The sequence below is a fragment of the Pseudopodoces humilis genome, chromosome 10, assembly GCF_049639895.1.
Source record: "Pseudopodoces humilis isolate 2021_Gansu_Grassland_sample_001 chromosome 10, ASM4963989v1, whole genome shotgun sequence".
NCBI classification, from domain to species: Eukaryota; Metazoa; Chordata; class Aves; order Passeriformes; family Paridae; genus Pseudopodoces; species Pseudopodoces humilis.
This window is the reverse complement of record NC_142209.1, coordinates 5,441,633-5,457,481: the sequence shown is the minus strand read 5'-3', so window position 1 is coordinate 5,457,481 and position 15,849 is coordinate 5,441,633. Positions and strand designations below refer to the sequence as shown.

Here is a 15,849-nt window from a genome sequence, read left to right as displayed (position 1 = left end):
GCTGTTGTTAACTGGTGCCCATAAATGGGTATGGCTTTAAAAGGCTATTCAACAGTTCTTGGCTTAAAAACACACCAGCAGATTGGGAAATGTGTTTTAATAATGTTGCTGTCTGTAAAAACACTATGAAAATATTTGTCTGCATTTCAAATACTGCTTAACCCTGTCCCAATCTCACAGGCACCACAACAGAAGCTTTAGTTTTGGTTCCATTTGTTTCTTCTTCTTTTGCTGTACCCTTTTCTCTGTTAGTGTTGGGGTTTTTTCTCCTTTTCCATCTTGTCACCTCAGGCCTATACTTGAATCTTTTTTCACAAGCTCTCATCCATTCCTTTTTTATTTTTTGCCTCTAAAAATAAATTTGCCTCTGTTCTTATGTCTTCTTGCTATCTTGCTTGTCTTGCTGTCACTGAGTGTAGTTCCCTGCACCAGAACTGGTGGCATAGTATTTAACATTTTTAGTGATGAATATTTTTTTTTCTGTTCTTTAATTATATAAATCTCTTACAAAACATCTAATTTGCTGTATCTGGCAGATTTTTGGTAAAACTCTGTATAAAAATCAGTGACAAAAGTATACTTTATTACAAAAAATCCAACATCTGCCTGTGAATAGCTTTATATGAAAAAAGTAGCCTCTTAAAATTCGCTTTTCAAATTCGCTTTCCATATGTAAAGCTTTTTTTCTAGAATTAGTTGAGTGATTTCAAAATTTTCATTCTTTTAAACAGTATCAAGCTGCTGTCATGCAGAATTAGGAAAACATTTAAATTAATATTCTGGACAAACAGGCAGCTTCTCTGCAGTATTGACAAGATAAAGTCTTCAAAGAATAGACTATAGAAGTAAACCTAAGTAAAGAATCATTTGTCTTCTGGTTTTAATCCTTTTCTTCAGTTTCTGTGAAATCCCACCATTTTCTAGGTTTATTTTGCTGTCTGCAGTGGTTTGGAGTGCTCAGATACACTGTAAGCAGCTGTTCTAATGACTTTCTTGCTGGAATGGTAGAGATTTCATCTTACCGTGACACAACGGAGTGTACAAATGGCTGAGCTAGAGTTCTGGGGAAAAGATAAAACACTGACCAGGACACTGTTTTATGGATATGCTGCTCTGAGGGAAATCATAAAAGATTAGCTAATTTCAGCAGAAGGTATAGTGTCTTTAAATATCTGTGCTTGCATATCTGGATTTATGATTTTGATACTGTAAATCATGGCTTCTTTAGGTATTTCTATATTCTGAATTTAAGTTTAAATATATATATATATATATATGGTATGTTGAGAACTTTCACAAATGCTTCATTAATAGTGAATATGAATTGTTGTTTACCTAATGTTACCAACTTGAGACTTAAGCACAACTAGTTACAAATAAAATGTCTTTTCATTTCCCTGTAAAAGTGTAGTTCTACTTTTAAAAATCATTCTGTATTTAAAAAGCAACACATGGGCACATTCACAGCTCTGTGTGCTTCATTAAATAACTCAGTGTTTCTTTTCAGCTTCTGCTTCTTAGAAGTGTGGGATTTAAGATGGATGAGCAGGTACCCAGATTTTCTAGTGGATATATTTTAATATTTAGATCCCAGGACAAGCATATTTTAAGATAAACAGCTTTGTCCTGGAGACAATGCTGGGGGGAAGAAAAAAGGAAATTTTTAATTACTATTCTTGAGGTTCTTCATTTTGGTTTTTTTTTTTTCCCCCTAGAGTAGAACCACACTTTATCTGCCATATTATGTTTAATTAACTTAAGCATAACATGGCTTTGTACCATCCAGTAACAAAGGCACTGTCTTGCTGCTACTTTCTGTGAAATTGTACACAATGAAAAAACTGTTAGGATGGGGAGCCTTAATGTGGTTAAAAAGAAATAAAATTAACCCTTTGAGTGCCTTAAGCTAGACACTATTTAATGATGGGGCACTCGCATCTGCAGGCACACAGCTTGTTTCAACAGCTGCAAGAGAATTTGCCTTAAGTGACAATGCCCTGGGATTTCCAGAACTTGGAACTCAGAGGGTTATTTTAGACTACCGGCTAAATAAACAAGCCTCTAAACAGGGAACAAAATAAAAAGGTGTTTGAAAAATTCCTTTGCATACTATTGTTATTATTTTTACATGATGGGTTTATCAGCTTTGGGGGCAAAATTTTTGTTAAGCTTCTGGTAAAAACATCACTGGCTGAAGAATTCTACAAAGAGAAAAAGGATACTTGGTATTCTTATATGACTGTATGTGCAAAATAAATTGCTTTATTAAGTGTAAATTCAGAGAGAGATGCACATTTGTGTGTTTACCTTGATGACTGTGTCCTAGCACCATACAGTAAACTGCAATACTTAAAATGAAACAAGGTCAGTGTGTTGAATTAGCTGATTACATATTAAAGATGTACCATGCAGACAACTGTATACTAAAGACTTTCTACAAATGATGCAGTTTACATTTATTTCAAACCTGCATCACAAAAACAAAGCTGTCGAGTTTAAATTATACTCTTTTCATCCTAGTTAGCTGGAATTAAAGATTGATGGTTTTTTCCCTTGAGGGGGAAAAAGTAGTTTAGGTACATGGAATACTGAAAGCAATGGAAATAACAGGAGTCTTAATTCACAAAAAGTGAGTAAAAAATTGACTAATGTTTTTATTCCAATATGTGAACCTTTATTTGTGTAATGGTCCCTTTAACTGAAGAATGGAATATAATTTCCTACCTGCATATGAACTTCTTTAAAATAACCAAGAGTCTTGGTGTTACCTGGTCTGGCTTTGGATGTACATTGTACTGAAAATATGGAATTTTAGTAATTTCTTTTAGACATAAAACTGAAAGTTAAAATGGCTAGTAAACTGCATTCTGACTGTAGAATTTAAGTACTAAATAAACTCTATGCATATTAGACCCACTTCATTTGGTCTTATGTTTCATGCTATTGTTGGCTTGGTTGTACTGTAGTCTGCAGTGGCAGTTGAGTGCCTGTTCCCCCTGGAAGGACAATCCTGAATGACAATACAGACTGATACCTCACAGTGCAGAGTAAAGATGAAAGCTATCACTCTCTAAAGCTGCCAGAATCTTTATTCCCTTTTCTGTTCCACTGGACACATGATTTGGGAGCTGGGTTATCAGGCACTGGAATACAAGCGAGGCAGACATGCACACAGCAATATGACTACAAACTGGGTTTGCTATACACTTTAATTTGACAAAGAATTATATTTAAAGAAACCATTAAATGAAACTGACAGTTTATTAAGACAAAGCTAGAAAATAAACTAATGTGCAGCAAAACCCACAGAATTCTTTTTGCAGAGCATGGACTTCCCTGGAGCAGGATGTAATAATGAAATGACATTACTGGCTCACTAAGAGCCCCAAGAGTTACATGTTTGCTAATGACCATCTGGGTTGTGGGAAAGCTAAGGCAAAGACACCAAGTAATTTTCCAAGTCCATAAAATCTGTCAGAGTGATCCATAATTCAGAAAGCCATGGTTTGAGGGTGTTGAGTGCAGTTCCTGCCATTTGTCTGTGATCTTCTGAACTCATCTGAAATTGTTCATACAGAGGAAGACGAAGCTAAGAGATGGTTCTCAGTAATTTGCTTTCATTTGACACTGATTAATTAAAGGAAGCAGTCTGCCTTCCTCGTGAAGCTTTTGAGTATCTGTTGCACCTCCAACACAAGTCCCATTGATAAACACTCTTGGGACCTATCAAGAAAACAAAAGTTGCATTAGCTACTTACTGGAAAAAGGTAAATATTAAAGCAAGCCCATGTGGGCTCCAGTACACACAATTATTGTATTCTTCTAGATGTGTGTATAATGTTAGTGTACAACCTATACTTTTCTGTAATATTTACAGAGAAGGGAAACTTTGTGTGCCACTCAAAAGTGGGATGAAGTCACTGTGTGGATGATTGTAATAAATTCCAATAATTGAGTTAATTGAGACTATATAAAATAAAATACAAGTGTTAAACATAATTGTTTAAATATACAAATGAAAAATTACTTTGATACTTCAATTATTTCAGTGGCATTATGTAAAAGATAATTCTGAGGAATAGCCAGAGAGGTTCTAGAACAAGAGATAGAAGCCTCCTGCAGTATTTAATTTAGAAGCTTGTATCCTAAATTTAACTGTCTCAAAACAATTAAGGACTTGCTATGGATATAACCCAAGAGTGATGTGTGTAGCCCAAGCTGTTGTTACATATAAGAGAATATACTCACTGTTCTGCCACCAGTCATCTGTTCCAGAGCATCTTGGAACTGCCTTCCGTTTGTATTTATGTCCAGTTCAACAGCTGTGTAATTGACATTCAAACCCTCAAACAGTTTTTTTGCCATTTTGCAGTATGGGCATGTTGTTTTAGAAAAAATCACCACACAGTTGTGTGAAATAATGTCCTGCATGCTCAAAAGAAAAATTCAGTGAGCTTCAAGCCAGTGCACTTTGAACACTATTGGACAGTATCTTGGGTTGCAATGCAAGATATAACAAAATTAAGTATTCTATTACTATCTGTCAAAACCAGGTGGGGTACTAGTTTTTATCTCTTCCAGACCCATCCTTCATAACTTCAGGGGGATATCTTCTGTTAATGGGCCACTGAGTATCATTACATGACTGATAAAATTACATCATCCCATTGTGAGATGCTCCACCCAGTGGGAGGAGCCAAAGATTCCTACCTGGACATACTTTGAGAATTGGAACTGCAGTCAGCTGTTCTCCTCTGGGTTCCCAGAGGAAGACTGGACCCATCTACACCACCACTGCACCTACAGAGGAAAACTACACCCTTCCACAGGATCATTGCTTCAACAGAACCACATCTGTCACTCCAGGAGGACTGCAGCCAGCATTTAATCGAACTGCTACCAGCACCCAGACCAACAGGGTGTCAGTCAGACCGTATTCTGACTCTGTCAGTGTTTGGGGTTTTTTTGTTTGTTTTGTGGGGTTTTTTTGTTGTATTTTGGGGGCTTTTTTGGTTGTTTGGTTTTTTTTGGGGGGTGCGGGGTTGGGGTTTTTTTGGTACTACTGCATTTTTTTTTTAATTTTCCTAGTAAAGAACTGTTATTCCTATTTCCGTATCTTTACCTGAGAGCCCCTTGATATGAAGATTACAATAATTCGGGGGGGGAGGGGGGATTTGCATTTTTCCATTTCAAGGGAGGTTCCTGCCTTCCTTAGCAGACACCTGTTTTTTCAAACCAAGACAGCCATGAAAGTAATACACAAGTTAGAAAACTGCTGTTAGAGTAGCAAACACAGGAAAATCTCTGCTGGCACCTTTGAAGGCAGGTTTGACCTGAACCTCGCTCCAAACTGAGCACAAGGATGGTGGAGTATATGGTACAACTGCTTTGCAGTCTGCCCACCTCCGTGCATCCCCCTGAATTGTTTAGGGCAGTTTTCCCTGTCTTTTAAGGCACTTGGAGTGTACCAGTGGCAAGCACAGCGATCAAAAGCAAGCGAGTGGAAGATACAACCTTATCACTTTACTGTAAATTCAAGGGAATTTCAGGCTATCATTTGTTATCAGTAAATTTATAAAAAAAACCCAACCTCTTAAAATACTTTACTTGATATCAGTAATTTTACAAGGTTGTATCCCCAATGTTGATAGCAGCACTGAATTTGAGTAGAGGTCTAAAAAAAAAACCATAAAATGAATGCAGCCTAGGAAGATCAGGCTCCAGGGCTGTGGATAAACAAAACTGCCAGCATGACTTGATAACCATAATAAACATAGGAACAGATTCAACAGGCAGAACTATTTACAGTATTTCTTTGTATAAATAAGAAAAGGTTTGAAGTAACTGGCTTTTAAAAATGCTGAAAATCAGTAAAAGCAATATAAATAATGCTACCTGTATTTGATTCACAGCAGCATCATTGGGCAGTCCTACAAAAGCAGTCTGGCTGTTCCCCATTCTAGAACTAAAAAGAAATGACAGTCAGATATTCGAACTTTTCTTTGAAAGCCACATTGCCCTGGTTTTTTTCGGTATTTAAGTGAGTTCTCCATGCAAGTTCACTTGAGCTGCAACACCTGCAGCCACCCAGCTTCTTGGGTGCCTCCAGGGAAGGGGAGCAGCGTGATGGGTGCTGCTGCCGAACAGCCCGGCAGTGCGGTTACACGGGAAACGCTCCCTGACACACACACACACACACACACACACACACACACACACACACACACACACTCGCGCACACACACTCGCACACACACACTCGCACACACACACACTCGCGCACACACACACTCGCGCACACACACACAATCGCACACACACAATCGCACACACACACTCGCACACACACACACTCGCGCACACACACGCACACGCACGCACTCGCACACACTCGCACACACACACTCGCACACACACACACTCGCACACACACTCTCGCACGCACTCGCACACACACACACGCACACAACACCCGCGACACCGCCCGGCTGCGGCAGCAGCCACCGCGCTCCCTGCCCTGCCGGAGGCCCCGGCATCCCGCCCCTCTCCCGGATCCTTATCCTGATCCCGAACCCTGTCGCTCTCCCGATCCCGATCTCTGTTCTTTTCTCCGTCCCGGTCCCGACCCTAATCCCAGTCGTGGTCCCGGTCCCGATCCCTGTTCTGGACCCTCTCCTTGTCCCGGTCCTGTCCCGATCCTGGTCCCAGTCCCTGTCCCGACTCTAATCCCAGTCCCGGTCCCGGTTTCTGTCCCGATACCGACCCCAGTCCCTTATCCCTGTGGCAAACCCAGTCCCGATCCAGTCCCTGTTCCAGACTGTGTACTTGTCCCGGTTCTGATCCCTATTTCTGTCTCTATCCGTATCCCGATCCCGATCCTTATATCTGTCCCAGTCCCATTCCCAGTTCCGATCCCTGTCCCGGTCCGGCGCCGGCCCAGTGGCGCCGGTCCAGGGCCCCGGCCCGCACTCACCGGCCCCCACAAGCCGCAGTCACCCAGCGCAGCGCCCCCCGCAGGGCCATAACTCCAGCAGGAAGGGGCGGTGCTCCCCTCAGTCCTCACGGCGGTCCGATCCCTGTCCTCGCAGGCCCCTGGACCACCTCCCGGGGCTGTCCGCTGCGCTGCCGGTGCGCCGGGAGCGGCGGCGGCACAGCGGCAGCAGGGGATGGGGCAGCTTTCCCGGGACGGGATCAGGAGAAGCTTTGAGAGGGGCTGGATTTCCCGGAGGCCCCCGGAGTCGTGGAGGGCCTCCTGGTGCGGGGGAAATGGGGAGATTTGGCCTCCTGCCCGGCCGACTTCCAGATGCGGGGGTTTCGGCGATACCTTTGCTTTGTCCAGTGTAAAACTTTCTTTAAATATTCTCCGTCCCCGTTTCTGTTGCCTGTTCTTACGTTTCTTTCCTGCCTTGCAGTTCTTCAGTCAGAAACTGACCTATGAAACCGGAGCTTTGGGAAATGAGTAAATAACGTGTGGGGAATGAAGAACTCCTCCTGGTACCTGGGAAGTTGTGTTAGTGGAGTTGGCTAATCGTGTAATGTGTAGAATGTTTTTAGTGGCCTCTGGGGAAAAAAAAATATAAGTGGACGTTTTACTTTATGTGAAGGTGTTGGGTTTTTTAATTTCCTCAGTCTGCCCAGTAAAAGCTGTAAAACAATACTCTCTTATTTCATCCTCACATACCTTGCTGTGGAGCCTGATCAAATACATGCCCTTGGCAGAGCACTCCTGTGGAATATCCTCTGAGCATCCCTTCTGAGGTCTGCGCAAGTATTTCAGTAGAAACTTTTCTACTGCCTCTTAGTTGAGAAGGTAAATTGTGCTGTGGGTCCCTGTTCAGTGCTCAGCCCTATGTTTTAAAAAATACTGCAAGGAAATGCACTCTTGTACTTATTTGGTTTTGCACACATTTATCTGTAAAAAATGGAATGCATGTTCATGTATGATGCATCTTTGTATTATTTTTCTGGATGTTGATTAATCTTAAATGAACTTACCTATGATGTAAAATTGTCTAATGTTTTGCAACTTAATTTTGCTTTCCCACAAAACATCAGTATAACCTGTAAAAGTAGTGAGAATGTGCAATTGAAACATTGTACCTGTGTAATATACTTTAATTTTACTAAATGGTGACTTGCTTGCTCATTTTGGATAATGATTTCGTAGCCTAATCTTCTGTGATAAAACTGATAAACTCTCAGGTATCTAATGCCACATGAAAATAGTTTCAAATCAAATCCTGATTCAGTGATATAAATGCTGGTTAATGATATCACTATGATCCCCAAAGTAAACTGTAGGGACTATTTTGTAAACTCCCAGTTAAAACTTATAATGAAAGTATCACATTAAGAGTAAACCCACTATATATATTGCATTAAATTTGGCAGAAAATCACCCCTTTGGCATTTCAGCTGCTCCTCAGGTATCAGAGGGACTGGGACAGCTGGGCTTAGATTCTGAGCTGTGGTAAATTCAGCAGCAGACATACAGAGCTGGTGTGGCACTGGAATTTGGAGTTCCAACCCAGCCCACTCTGTGGTTCTGTGGTAGTGGTGATTACCCTGTGTGCAGAAGTGTGTGTGAACACATGAAATATGAACAATACAGCCAGCCACAAACACGTTCAGTTGAGAGATGCTAATGTAGTATCTCTAATGTAGCTAATGTAGAAGAGTATGATCACAAACAGGCTGGTTTTCTGAATTTCCTGAGCAAGCACCTGGTACAGCTGAGCACTGGAGTCTTACCCAGTAGTGTCCCTGAGGGAAGGAGACAGGTAGAGCCCTCTGACAATGCCAGGATATAGAGATGGAGTCTCCTCTGACCTCCCTTCCCAAAGGGAAGCTGTATTTATATGATTTTCAGTGAGTGATGGGAGAAGGTGAAATTATGGCTGACATAATTTCCTGTTTATGTGGAGTTTAATTTTAGTCATGAGCTTATATGGGGGTTATTGACACAAAGCTGTGTCATGGTTTGGGTCATTCCTTTGGCTTAGTTCCTGTTACCTGCATTGTTCCTGCCAGAGCAAGACCACAGCACCTTTGTGCTGCTCCATCCTTTTTTTCATATCTGCATTGATTTCAGCAGGGCAAGAGCAACTCACTCTCTACTGCTCCCTGCTTTGTTCCCTCCTCCCAGAGCAGCATACCAAGCTCCCACAGGAGCCCTGCTCCTAGGGGTGCAGGCAGCTTGTCCCTGATGAACTACTGCCAATCTACACACTCCTTGCTCAGCTTTCTTTTTCAGTGTTCTCCCCAGTGAAGGCAGCCTTAAATGAGAAAGGACACCAGAATCACAATGTTTTCTGGAAACCTGAAAATAAATCCCTTTGCTGCTGTGTGTGCAGCTGACTGTGCACTGCTCTGTTCCTTGTTCCCTGCTCCCTGAGCAGCAGAATGGAGCAGAATTGAGACGAGAGGCTGTGTAGGTCCATGGGCTGATTAACAAAGAATCCACCACTCTCTTGGAGTGAAAGCTCCTAGATGAGTTCCTTCTTTATTAAATGTTATGTACCTCATGCACATTCTATGTAACCCATTGGTCCTTCCCCTTTTCTCTGCCCCTGAACCCTCAATTGACTAGTCTGCTGCTCCTATACAAACCCCTGTTTCCCTGTGACTGTCTATGGTCTTTCATCCCTGAACCCTTCTGTCTCTGTCAGACACGAAATGATTCACATGGACACAGCTCAAAGTGTGTTGAAAAGGAAGAGAAATTTATTTGTTCTTTCAATATTTATAAGTTTTCGACAATGAGTAGGGATTGGATAGTCAGGTTACCACCTTCCCAACCACACTGGCTGTGAGAAACATCCATCAAAAGGCATCTCTTTAATGGAATGTATAAACACCTATGTTTATAGTTATTTTCCTGGGAAAGTGGCTAGAAATTATGAAAACAATATCGAAAAGTCTCATTTTCAGGGTGACACCCTTCACAGTAGCTGGGGTTTTCCTTGTCCCTGAACTGAGAATAAAGGCTTCTTGTTGAACACCACATGAGGCCTCTCTGCAGGGCAAGGAGTGCTTGTGTGCCTGAGAGTGTCCTTCTACGGATGCTTCCCTGGGAAAGTGGTGGCACCCAGACCACTGCCCAAGCTGTGACAAGGGGCTCTTTGATGTCACTGTAAATCAGTAACTGTGTGTCTCAGTGAAAAGAAGTATTGTGCAGCAGATGTACAGGATGTGTTTTGGAAGAGGTAGCACTGGTTTAGGACATACACTGGGGCTTTTGGATGAGGCATGGAAATGGGACTTGGCTTGCTGGAAGCATTTCAAGTCCTGTTCCAATTTTCATGAGTTGTAGTTCCAGTAATAATTCCAAATCCAGTTCCAGAAATTATATTGTTTATTCATTATGGCTTTCTCTTCTAAACACATAAATATTACTCTGTACCCATTGACAAATAAATATTGGCAGTTATTGATATAATTCACCATGATACTGGGTGTTGTAGTACATATTTGCATGCTAGACTATTTTAATACCATATCTGAAATGTTATAAATACACTGGTGGTGCTCTGCATGCCAAGTTGTTCTGACACAGATGGGGATATCACTAATGTCTTGAAACAGGGAATTCTATAGACTGTTGGCTTTTAGTCTGTTTTGTCAGTGTCAGCACATGTTACTTACAGGAAGAAAAATGACCCAACTCTGCCTTTTGTAAATTTAAGATTTAATAATTTAATAATAATGTAATTTTAAGATTTAATTTAAGAATAATGTTTTCTGCCAGTGTTGGAGAGTGTTAAGAAAATTCTGAGCATCACAGGTTAGAATAAGTCATGATGAGAGTGTTTTCATTTGAAAAACAGGTGTCTGCTAGGAAAGGCAGGAGCCTCCCTTGGAATGAAAAATGTAAACCCCTTCCCTCTGAATTATTATAATTTTGAAATTAAGGGGCTCTCAGGCAGAGATCTGGGGATAGGAATGACAGTTCTTTTCTAGTATGTATAACAAGGCAAACAAACAATAACTACAGCATTAACAACAAAACAGAACCAGGGACCCCATGACAACCTTCTCGCCCCTGATGGGAAAGGATGGAGGAGAGGCTTTGATTCACAAACACCTTGTGGGCAGTCGATCCCTGTACCCCAGCAGGACTCTGAGGAACACCCAGCTGGAATAGTAGGAATGAGCAGAAATCCCGGGCTGGTGGATGAGATGTATCAGAAGCTCTGTGGCGGTGGCTGGCACTGCAGGACATCCCAGCAGGGCAGGGGGTGCAGGGCCCACAGAAGAAGAAGCAGCAGCTCCATCTGGGTGATGGCGAATTCCCTTCTCCAAGCCACAACAGCTCCAAGAGAGTGTCTTGCTCTGAAGCCGAAGAAACGAGATCACCAGCAGCAGCAGCACGCCCTCCCTTTTTCCTGCCCCCCTTCCCCCTAGGTCTAGCCAAACTCTTTTTCTTCTCAAGCACCCAGTAAGTACCAGCAATCAGATTTCCCTGCAACTAATGGGGAAAATTCTATAGGTGAGAAGGAGCAAAAGGAAAGACACCTAACCCCCAAGAGAGAGCATGCTTCGGGGCTTCAAATCCTGCAATCAGTATTCCCCAGGGAGTACCAGTCTCGTTCTGCTGGGAATGCAATTCTCCCAGTTTTTGTTTGTTTGTGAAAAACGAAGCTCACTCCTGTAAAATTTTAAAAAGGTTTAATAAAGACAATAAGAGACATAAAATAAAGCAAAGAGTTACGGCCGGGTGCCTTGGCGCGCTGCCAAGAGCACACCTGGTATCTTGGGAATACCCTTTTTATCCCATCCTGCTGTGAGGATTTAATACATATTCAAAGCATGTCCCCTCCCTGGTTCCGCCTTCTTAGAACATGATCTTGTACAGTTTTATTTTCTGCTGGCCAGCATTTTTTTTGCTGGTCATCATTATTCTAGCTGGTCAGCATTATTTGAAGTTTGGTTTCCTTTCTTCTGCAAATGGTCAGTGTTGATAACAGTCCGGGCCCCTCATCCTTCCTTTGAGGGCAGCTGGGCTTCATATCTTTCCACCCTGCCAACGTCCTGGTACCGGCTTTTTGATAACAGTTTGCTCTCCATTTTCTGCTGCTGATAATAGCCTGTTTTCCACTGTCCTTCTGTTGGAAACAGCTTGGTCCTCCCACTGTCTTGCCTGTTGGAGTTATCTTGCCTTGTCTGGATGAAACATATCCTTACCATTCAGAATTCTTATCTAAGCCTATAACTTGCTAAGAGAGAAAAGAATATAGCAAAAGCATATAGCATATAACATTTATCAGAATAATTGTGAAAAGCCAATATTTACAACATGAATTCACAACATGTTTGAGCAGAAGAAATTAATCTGGAACACGGAGAGAGAATGTGCCAGCTGCAGCTGTGCAGTTGCTTAGGTGAGCAAACAGAGCAAACAGAGCTGAGATCCCAAATTCTGCAAGGTAACACAGGATGTGCTCCATGGCATTACTGTTCATCCATCTTCAGATTTACAGGAAACATTTTCTTAATGACCTTGTTTTTTTGCTATGGTCTTTTGATGTCTTATTTGTATAAGACTTAAAGGACATTTTTGTGATTGATAAAGCAGAGACTTTTCTATCTCTTTTTTTTTTTAGCCCAGCTTTATGTCCAGGATCCAGGAGATTTTCTCTCCAGCCTTCAGAATGAGATGCATGCAGAGTGTCTGAGAGAATCAGTCACAGAATATCTTGGGTTGGAATGGACTGTTATAAATAGCTCACCACAATCGGGTTGGTCAAAGTAAAAAACAAGGTTTATTCACCTAATAAATTTTAAGAGGTTTAATATAAACAAAAAGACAATTAGAAGACAAAGATAATAAAGCAAAGGGTTAAAACAGCCAAGTGCTTGGCTCTCTGCCAAAGGCACACCTGGTATCTTTGGAACACTACTTTTATCCCATTCTGCTGTAGGGGTTTAATGCATGTTCAAACTTTTCCAAGAAGTATTTTGCATGGCCATGCCTTGGGTCCGCCTTTTTAGAGCATGCATCATAGAGGTTTAATTTCTTTTTATCATCTTTTTATTTGGGCTGGGGTTCCTTCTACCGGCAGTCAGTGTTGATATCAGCCTGGGCCCATCATCTGTTCACTGGAGGTTATCTTGCTTTGTACAGACAGGACATAGCCCTAACATTCAAAATTCTTCTAGACCTATGCCTAAAGCCTTTTAGCTGCTAGCAGGAGAAAAAAGAAAAAGACATAACAAAAGCATATAACATTCATCTTAATACTTGCGAAAAGTCAATATCACAATACAGATTTATAACAGTCAATCAATAAGGCAATTTATTAATTTGTTGGTAAGGGACAAGCAAGCAGCACTGGGGACAGAGGGAGTCTCTGCTCCACCAACACGCCCACTTTACCCCTGGTTGTTGAGGCTTTTGCAGGTGTGCTTGGCTTACAGCCTCTTTAGAGAGCATGCTGACCCTAACAGTAGACTGCCAAAGAAAACAAGGTGATAAATATTCCTGCTTGTTGAGCAAGAACAAGGATCAAACAAAGGTCTGCAAGCATCTAGTAATTTGCTTTAAGATAAGGATAGTAACGTGTTTAGAGAAGAATGAAAACAGTGTTATAAAATAGAGCTATAAGTTTGTATTCTATTTTTAGATGCTTGGCTTAAACTATATAAGTAATGCAAGAGCAAAAAATAAAGTTCTCAGTTCCACATCACATTAGTGTGCTGTCTGATTCCTGCCTTAAGATTAGACTTAACACCTGGTCGCTGGCTCTTTTATAGGCAGTTTCTTGTTGGGCTGTGTCATGCCTTCTGTGCTGGGGTAGAAGTCCGGGCAAGCCCGAACATGTTGGCTATCTCCCAAGCAGCAGTGGCTGGAAGCCCCCCACCAGGTCTGGACAAAGCTCTAACATGTGGCCAGCTTGCACTCTTAGCAAGCAGGTAACAGCAGTAACAAGTTTTTACATGTTCACACAAGCCTGCTGTCTCTTTATACATGAAGAGTGGGTACAATTCATAATTAAAGCAATTACATACATGACAAAAATACATAACAGCAAAAGCTACCAATTCACAGCAAAGGGATTTAAACAAAAATAATGAAATCATTGTATTTTCCTTTGTCTCGTGTCCATGTTTTACTTTAAGGTCAGTATTCCTGTTTATACTGATCCCATGTTGTTGTTATAAATCCATATTTTGATATTGGCTTTTTGCAAGTATTAAGATGAATGTTATATGTATAATGTTAGAATGGCTTTTGCTGTGTGAATGTAGTTTTTTTTCTTTTTCTCCTGCTATTAGCAAGAATTTAGGCGTAGGTCAATATAGTGTGTTCTAACTGCTTGAACGGGCAGGATAACCTCTAGTGAACAGATGATGGGGCCCAGGCTGCTATCAAGGCTCACCACCTGTGGAAAGAAGGAGCCAAAGCCCAAATCAAAAGATGATAAGAAAGGAATTAAAATCTCAAGCCAAGAAGTGCACATGCTCTAAAAAGGTGGATCCAAGGAGTGGCCATGTTAGCATTCAAGAACACACATAATCACAGAATGGTTATATGCAGGTGTTTTATTGAAGCACGTGGGAACTAGGGGTATCAGCAACCCAAATCTAGCTCCATCGTCTTTGTTCAAAGTGCACATATTTATACAATTTCAGCTCTAGCAGTAATTACTATAACAACCTTAGCAATATTACTTCATTAGAGTTAACTCATCCTTGTACAAATATGTATGAATCTTATCTCTGGCTATCTTAGAGACCCCAAGTACCAGTTCCCGTTACCATAAACATTTTAGCTTGCTAAACCATCCCTAATACCAAGCATTCTTGTGGCCTACTTCTACATGATTTTCAGAAACATTTAACCCCATAGTAACATATTTCCCCCCTTTGAAAATATTTCACTTTACTATAAGTGTAATGCTTCCACTATATGCAGTCTTTTTGGCTTCTGAGTTTATACTTGATGTTCATCTTCAAATCCACCGTTGTTCTAAGTGTTGTTGCACACTGGAAGACTTGAAAATGACAAATGCAGATGTGGATCTCTGTCTCGTGTCCGTGCCTTTATTATCTTCTGGTTCCAGGATACTCTTTATCTCTCCTTTCAGAACTGCATAGATTAACCAAATTCCTAAGAACACAATCAGTAGAATTATCAAACTCAATAACAGATTTGATCCAAGAACTCACATTCTATCCTAACCCTTCAAAGATTTTATCTAACCAACTTGTGGTCAGTTCTTGTTTTTTCTGTGCTTCATGTTCTATTTGTTTTAAATGATTAATGTCATGTTCTACGTCTGCAGTTACATTTGGGATGTGGATGCAGCAGCGATCAATTTGTCTTTTTAGGTATCTGCATACTCTGTGTTCTTTTAAAAGTTGCAAATCTAAAGCAAATCTGTTTTGCAAAGTCATTTTGGTTGTGGCTTGTAATTGTACATTTAGTTCTCTAAATTCCTCTTTGGTAACTCTTGTGAATCTTTCAACTTGACCTGTAAGTTTGTACGACATTTTCCTATTGTTGTAATTTGCTATTGGACCAAACAAGGATTTCAGAGCTCACTCAAATTTTACACTGGAGAGTTCTTGCCATCTTTCTTCATCTTTGATTTCGTTTTCCTGAACTTCCCATCTTGTCCTTATTTGCAGAAGTTCATATTTTCCTTTACATGGGGACCTTTTCCAAATTGGGCATAAGGCGGGGAGGCTTAAAGTAATCTCTTTTACTTTTCTATTTACAGGCAGATGTGTTGTCCAGGTGCCATTGCTTGCTGCCCATGCAAACTGACCCGGACTCTGAATTGTACTTCTACTACATACTATTTTTTGAATCACTTGTCCTATCTTATAATTTATTTCACATTGTTT

At 41.0% G+C, this 15,849-nt stretch overlaps 1 protein-coding gene across 3 annotated transcripts; it reads right to left on the bottom strand.

Annotated features, from left to right (window-relative positions):
• Positions 1–3,191: 3,191 nt before the first annotated feature.
• Positions 3,192–7,057, bottom strand: GLRX2 (glutaredoxin 2). 3 transcript variants are annotated; one of them, XM_005533504.3, is made up of 4 exons: positions 6,974–7,057; positions 5,896–5,965; positions 4,249–4,425; positions 3,192–3,723 (listed from the first exon to the last, which is right to left on the bottom strand). In XM_005533504.3, the coding sequence occupies exons 1-4, from the start codon at positions 7,021–7,023 to the stop codon at positions 3,604–3,606; spliced, it is 417 nt and encodes a 138-aa protein (XP_005533561.2). In that variant the 5' UTR covers positions 7,024–7,057; the 3' UTR covers positions 3,192–3,603. The 3 variants fall into 3 exon arrangements, with proteins under 3 accessions (XP_005533561.2, XP_014117513.1, XP_014117512.1); XM_014262038.2 differs by lacking the exon at positions 6,974–7,057 and adding an exon at positions 6,764–6,889; XM_014262037.2 differs by lacking the exon at positions 6,974–7,057 and adding an exon at positions 5,123–5,222.
• Positions 7,058–15,849: the final 8,792 nt, after the last annotated feature.